The sequence below is a fragment of the Myotis brandtii genome, unplaced genomic scaffold (assembly GCF_000412655.1).
Source record: "Myotis brandtii unplaced genomic scaffold, ASM41265v1 scaffold532, whole genome shotgun sequence".
NCBI lineage: Eukaryota > Metazoa > Chordata > Mammalia > Chiroptera > Vespertilionidae > Myotis > Myotis brandtii.
Window position 1 is genome coordinate 1,122,125 of NW_005369955.1, and position 7,274 is coordinate 1,129,398.

Sequence of the window (7,274 nt, forward strand, 5' to 3'; positions counted from 1 at the left end):
TCCTGGGGGCCAAGGGGGTCAGGGAGGGTGTGACCTTCAGCGGGGCAAGGGCGTAGCCCCATGTGGCATGAGGACTGTTCTCAGAGATTCGTCAGTGTCCCATGTCCCTGCGTGGGCCTGGCCGCACTCTGCTCCTCTGAGAACCCCACTCCAAGACCTGTGGTCACCTGTGCAGGGTCAGAGCCAGAGGTCATGTGACACGAGTCCATGCAGGCGGGCGGGGCTGGGGCCGGTGCTGGGGGCGGGCAGGACCTCCCCAGGGGAGATCCGGGGCCAGGCCCCCGGGTCTGCAGGAAGGAGCAGGCGGGCCAGCGCAGGGGCCCAGCAAGCCGAGTCCAGGTCACATGGAAAACAGGACGACTCTGCTTGTGCGACGAGGAGAGGGGAGGGGAGTCCAGACGTGGAAAGGACCGGACCGGCAGACGCGGAATGTGTGGTTCCTGCCGGGGTCTCCGAGCAGGAGTTCCTGGGGAGATAGATAACGCGCCTCCCTCCCTCCCAGGGCGAGGCTCCCTCCCTGGACACCCTGCGGCGGCTCATCCAGGAAGAAGTCGGGAAGCAGCTGGAGAGTGAGTCCTGCCTTTCTCGCGCGCAGATGCGGGCCGGGGCTCTGACAGCCCGGGAGCATCCTGTCGCTTCTCCTTCAGCACTTTGCAGCCTCACGTGGAAAAGGCGGCTGAGAGCCGCTCCCATAGAAACCCAGGTTGAGGGCACCTGGCAGGCTCTAGCCAGCCTCACCTGACACGGACCCCTCTCCAGAGCTCCCTCTAGTGAGGCCCGACTGGCCCCTGCTTGATTGCCTCTCGTACGGGCAGCTCACCACCTGCAGAGCCAGTTTTGCCGTGATCATTCCTTTTCTGTGCACTCAGTCCCCGAGCCTTGCGGCGGGTCACCATGCTGTCCTCTGTCCTTCATCCCTCCCTCATGAAACCTGTTTTTCCCACTCGGCAGCCAAACTCGCCTACCTCATGGCCCAGATGCCCCCGGCGCACGTGAAGACTTCTCAAGGCAGACCTGGGCCACCGGGGCCCCCCGGAAAAGATGGGCTTCCCGGCCGAGCAGGCCCCATGGGGGACCCGGGACGGCCCGGGCAGGGGGGTCTGGAAGGACCGTCCGGACCCATTGGTCCCAAAGGTGAGTGAGGACCGGGGCGGGGGGGTGGGGGGGGACATGCTTCGCAGTGTCCACAGGCAGAGAAGGACCTCGGTGAGGCGCCTGCATCACTGAGGTGTGATTTATTCCATCCTCATCGCGGCGTGGTAGCCCGCATGTTGGCATCGTGTACTTTGTCCATAAGGATAAACAGTTTGCCGAGTTGACAGTTTTGCAAAATTCTGCTTCTGCCAGGAGGACTGAATCCATTGCCTTCCCCTCCCTTGTCCTCTCTGCATCTCTACTGCTCCGGTGTCAGGGGGGCAACGAAATGCCCTCCTGGCCCCTCTGACAGTAGAACTGACTGAGGATGAGAGATGGGACCTCCAGGCAGATGGGCACCAAACCTCCGGCTGGAGCTGCAGCTAAAAACGGCAGCAGACCTGCCAGCTCTCAGGCCCCAGGCCTTCCCTGGACCCGGGCGCTCTAGGCAGCAGGTCTTACCTGCAGCTTAGCACACGGGGCAACCAGCGAGAAGGCGCTCGCTCTGCAGGCGGACAGACAGCCCTGCAGGCAGAGAGACAGCCCTGCAGGCGGACAGACAGCCCTGCAGGCAGACAGACAGCCCTGTAGGCGGACAGACATGGGAGAGCGAGAGGAAGGACCGAAACCAAACTCCCCAACCTGATAAGTAGCTCCTCCCCCTGGGAAGAATAATGGAGTGGGGACACCGTGTGTGGCGTGATTTCAGCTGCCACTTTGTGACTTGGGCTTAGGGCAATGGATGCTCCTGCATCTTCCCTTCCCATGGCCTGTTTCCCTTCTAGTTCTTCGTTCGTTCGTTCGTTCGTTCATTCATTCATTCACTGTAATGTTTCTCCTCCGGAAAAGGCTTCCTGTTACATTTGTGTCCAAATCCCATCTCATTTCATAAAACAAAATGCATGAGATAAGTGTCCATAAGAAAACATAAAACATAGAAAAACATCAGACCGGGAGGAAGACTGAGCAAATGTAGCCGTTCCAACAGGAAAGACTGGTCTCACGCCCCACAGACCAGCACACTTTCCACGGGATTACAAAAGAAAACCCGTCGCCGAGCGGAGATACTGTAGAAACGACATAGAAAGGTGACCGATGGGAAGGAAGCGGAGGGGCCAGCGTACTCAGTCTGTACAGTGTTAACTCAGACGCGGCTCAATCCCGCGGGGTAGGGCCCGGTCTCCCTAACTCTCTCTGGTGCTTTCCTCGGTGCCACAAACGTGGGTTCTTCGGGGCCGAGGGAGGCCAGGAGGATGTGACCTTCAGCGAGGCAGGGGCACAGCCCATGTGGCATGAGGACTGTTCTCATGGATTCTTCAGTGTCCCACGCCTGGGCCGCACTCTGCTTCGGACCAGCGTGCTCTCCGTGCCGCTTCCCGCCAGCCGCGTCCCAGCTTCGGGAGGAGAGCTGTGTCTTGTGCACGTGCCACAGGCCCGGGGATGCTGGGCTTGTTCCCTCTCAGAGGTTCTGGCAAATGCTCTGAGGACGTGCCGTGCAGCCTGCGTGAGTGGATGCACGGATGCGTGCATCTGCGGCGAGTGTGCATGAGTGTGTGCATGTGGTTGCCTGCGTTTGCGTGAGTCTCCGTGTGTGGATGAGTATGTACCTATTTGCTGGCGTGTGTATGTGCCTGTGTGTGCATGTGACAGGTAGTTATGTGTGGGGTTCTCAGTGTAAATTGTGACCTGAGCATGCATTTAGGAGCGAGTGTCAGTTGTGTGTGCACCTGTGCATAGTTCCAAATGTGTGCACATGAAGGTGAGTGTGTGAACAGGAATTAGGGCCCAGCTGTGGGTGGTCGGAGTGGAGGCCACAGGTCCCTGAGGACCCCCCTCCTACACGGGGACCCTGTCTCTGCCCTCACCACGGGTCCCTCTCTACCTCTGAAGGTGTGTGTTCCCCTCACAGGTGAGCGAGGAGCCAAAGGTGACCCAGGAACGCCAGGTGTCGGCCTCCGAGGCGAGATGGGCCCCCCCGGAATCCCAGGTGGGCATGGCATCTGGGGTCTCTGGTGGGGACAGCGTCCACGGTGGTGGGTCCCTTCGGGGAAGGCTGGGGAGAAAGGGTGACCTTTAACTACAAGGTCACCGGACACGGATTTTCTGTCCCATCTGAAATGCCTCTTCTGGACTTGCTAGGACAACGGTGGGACATCCCTGGGCCCTTGATTTGGGGTGAAATAAGCCTGGGCCGTGCTGGGAGCTGCAGCCCCTTTCAGCCATCCCCAGGGCACGCTGGCTTCTTACATGGGCCGAGGAACTTGCATAAAAACGCACGTTCAGTTGGTTAAGCAGCCTTTCCCACATACCCTTGACCATGGAGCCCTGATTCTTTCCCTCTGCACCCCATCCTTATGTCTCAGCATATCTGGGGGGTGCTGGCCAGGCGGCAGGGTAGCCATGCCTGCGTTTGCGTGAGTCTCCGTGTGTGGATGAGTATGTACCTATTTGCTGGCGTGTGTATGTGCCTGTGTGTGCATGTGACAGGTAGTTATGTGTGAGGTTCACGGTGTAAATGTGCGACTTGAGCATGCATTTAGGAGCAAGTGTCAGTTGTGTGTGCACCTGTGCATATTTCCAAATGCGTGCACATGAAGGTGAGTGTGGTGAGTGTGTGAACAGGAATTAGGGCCCGGCTGTGGGTGGTCGGAGTGGAGGCTGCAGGTCCCTGAGGACCCCCCTCCTACACAGGAACCCTCACCATGGGTCTGTCTCTACCTCTGAAGGTGTGTGTTCCCCTCACAGGTGAGCGAGGAGCCAAAGGTGACCCAGGAACGCCAGGTGTCGGCCTCCGAGGCGAGATGGGCCCCCCCGGAATCCCAGGTGGGCATGGCATCTGGGGTCTCTGGTGGGGACAGCGTCCACGGTGGTGGGTCCCTTCGGGGAAGGCTGGGGAGAAAGGGTGACCTTTAACTACAAGGTCACCGGACACGGATTTTCTGTCCCATCTGAAATGCCTCTTCTGGACTTGCTAGGACAACGGTGGGACATCCCTGGGCCCTTGATTTGGGGTGAAATAAGCCTGGGCCGTGCTGGGAGCTGCAGCCCCTTTCAGCCATCCCCAGGGCACGCTGGCTTCTTACATGGGCCGAGGAACTTGCATAAAAACGCACGTTCAGTTGGTTAAGCAGCCTTTCCCACATACCCTTGACCATGGAGCCCTGATTCTTTCCCTCTGCACCCCATCCTTATGTCTCAGCATATCTGGGGGGTGCTGGCCAGGCGGCAGGGTAGCCAGTAGGGCTGGCTTGTCCCAGGCTGGCCTGTTCCTGGGACCAGGCAAGTTCATCTCCCCACCCCGGGGCTCTGTGGGAATGCAGCAGTTCCACGGTGCGAGATGGATGCAGGAAGTGGAAGGAGTGACACTGCGTGGTTATCGAGCTCCGTGCCACTGAGGTTTCTAGGTTTAATTCTAGTTCACACGATGGCCCGAGGTCACTTCTGAATATTAAGCTAGAGGTCATTTTAATTTTAGTGTGTATATATATGTGTGTGTATATATATATATATCTTCTTGATTTTCCAAATGCCCTCCAGTGGCCACAATTGCTATTCTCCTTAGAGAAGATGCCTACAAATGCATTGTAAATACTTATTTCTGACTTCTTGCCTGCTTCTCAGTAGCTTGAATGTTAATAATATTTTTAAATAAGGCGATTCCAAGTAAAGAAGGGGGAGTTGACCGTACAGATGAGGTTGGGGTAAGACTGGACTTCAGGGGTTCTGAGCTGAAGGAATGAGTAAGCTCCTGGTCTCAGGACCTGGTCTAGGGCAGGGCTGTAGGTGACATAGCGACCACCAAAGCCCTCATGAATTTGTGTTCCTGAAATGTCTGAAGGCCTTTTTAAGGCAAGAATCTACTTTCCATTTAGTTTATGGGGGACTCAGATTTCCTAACATGATTATTAAGACTTAAGAAGGAATCTCATTGCCAAGGTTAACTTTAGCCCTTAGCTCCGAGCTTCCCAGTTGCCAAAGCAAAAATGGAGACAGGTTGATTATATATTGTGTCATGGTGCTTAATAAGTGGAGGCAGGGAAGCGTGTCTACGGGTCATATTGTCTGGGTCATTCTGGTCTGTCAGTTGCTTACATTCTGTTTACGTGGTCTTGGCCCAGGATTTGCACAATAGGCTGAGTGGTCCCCGTCTGCAGGTGCACACGTGATAAAGCTTAGAGATTGCAGATTGTCTGTGACCAGCTGGGTATGGAGAATGGGATGTCACCAGGTGCCTCTAGGGACAGGTGAATCGGCTGATGGTCAGTGACAGGACTGGGCGTCCCACTCGCAGTCAGAAGCTCCTCCCAGGAGCCTGTGAGAACACAGAAGGCCGGGTCTCCCATCCGCCCGCTACGGAGCACACGTTCCGTCCCTGGCCGTCACCTGCCTCTGTCTGCTCCTCTCCGGTGGCTCCGATCGCTGTCCTGGCCAACAGTCCAGGCAGCGCTTCCCCTGCACAGCCAGGTGCCCCTGCGCCCTGGTGTCCACGGAGCCCGTCCCGGTGCCCAGACCCAGCTGCTCTCTGAGGGCGTCTCCAGGGCGGCTCGTCCCGGTGGAGGCACCGAGAAAGGGCTCGTTTGCTCCGGAGAAACCTGACCCCCTTCTGTTTGTTTTGCTCCTTGGCCAGGTCAACCTGGGGAGCCCGGCTACGCCAAAGATGGGCTTCCTGGGGGCCCCGGCCCTCAGGGGGAGACCGGACCCGCTGGACACCCCGAGCCTTGCTGCCCGCCCGGGGAATGTGAAGGGCCCCTAGAAGATTCCGGAAGGCCCGGGGACTGCGGTGGATTTCTGAAACTTGAACTCAGAGCCCGAGGACGTCAGAGATCTTGAAACATTTTGGCCACCTGCTTTTCTTCTTTTATCATTTGTTTTATTTTCTCGGGAGACCTCGGTGTTATTAAAACCAACAGATGCTGGCGGTCAGTCAGATTATTATTTTTATTAATTATTATTTTTATTGCATTTGTTCATGCTTTGCGAGTTTTGCTCCCTCTCCTCTGAAGTGGAAACTTCATTTGGGGGCAGCGGATTGAGTCTTAGTCCCGACAGCCCGTCGACGGGTGCTGCCCATGAAGGAACTCCTGGTGCTGAAACCGACCAGCCTCTGGCCAACTTCACCTGTTCGCCCCGAAGGGAACTGGAGAATGAATTGGTGCTTCTCTCCTGGCCGAGCCGGAGGCGCCCGGGCACCTTGCCAGGAGGGACAGTGAAGCGAGAGGAACGAGTTTGCAGACCCGTGAATGCTCTGCCTCCCGCCGGGAGTGCAGAGAGCGGGGATCCGTTCCAGGCCTCTGCATGGAAGTGCCACGGGGTCGGCAGTGGCTCGCAGGATACTGTTTGGACTCGGATGGAGAGGCCGGTGTGGGGGGAGCAGGCCCTGCCCTTCGATGCGGATTTGGTGTCTCAGCCATGGAAGGACCTGTCCGTGCGAGCGCCTTACTGACCTCACTCACCTGCACTGTAAAGGCAGGCGGCAGCCACTCTGGGCTCTCCTGAGGGTGCAGGTGGGCAGGTGCTGCCGGAGCTGGGATGGGTGCCTCCCCCGCACCCCTGAACCAGCCTGGGTGTGTGTGTGCGTGAGTGTGCGTGTGCCACGCCGGCCCGCACAGGTGCTCAATAAATCTGATTTCCTGTTCCTCGGCCCCATGACGATTCCTCTCTTACCGCCATGTCCTCATCAGGTTCCTGTGGGAAGGAGAGAACGTGGGGTTTCTGTCATCCAGGCATCTGAGACCTAAGAAGGCTCATCAAACAGAGCAGGACCTGCCCAGACCACGCCCAGACTGCCATTCCCACGCTGCTCCTCCCCAGCAGTGGGGGTCACAGCTCCGCCTCCCATCACCCTGAGGTCTGAGGGCGGACGGTGAGGACGAGGTGGGCCCTGCTCTGGGAGGTGCACCTGCCAGGAGGCTGCATCTGTTGACAGCTGACCTTGGGCTGCTTATTAACCCAGACCCCGCTTGTCACAGGCTGGGCTGTTGTCAGGGAGACGTTGCTGAGGCATCTGGCCCGGCCTCACCTTGGCCTCCTGCCCCAGGTCCCTGTGGTCCCTGTGGTTGAGAATGGAGAAGGGGAGGTGTTCCTGGGCCGGCTGCCTCGTGCTCCAGGGGGCGGAGTGCGTGGGGACAAGCGAACGAGGA

The 7,274-nt window shown here is 58.0% G+C and overlaps 1 protein-coding gene across 1 annotated transcript in view; it reads left to right on the top strand.

Moving 5' to 3' along the window:
- COL22A1 (collagen, type XXII, alpha 1) overlaps positions 1-6,774 on the top strand; it is a 127,911-nt gene extending 121,137 nt beyond the window's left edge. The window contains exons 62-66 of the mRNA XM_014549017.1: positions 176-189; positions 503-569; positions 952-1,134; positions 3,044-3,121; positions 5,762-6,774. Coding sequence (XP_014404503.1) covers positions 176-189; positions 503-569; positions 952-1,134; positions 3,044-3,121; positions 5,762-5,964 — 545 coding nt within the window. The 3' untranslated portion in view covers positions 5,965-6,774. The remainder of the gene's footprint in view (positions 1-175; positions 190-502; positions 570-951; positions 1,135-3,043; positions 3,122-5,761) is intronic.
- Positions 6,775-7,274: the final 500 nt, after the last annotated feature.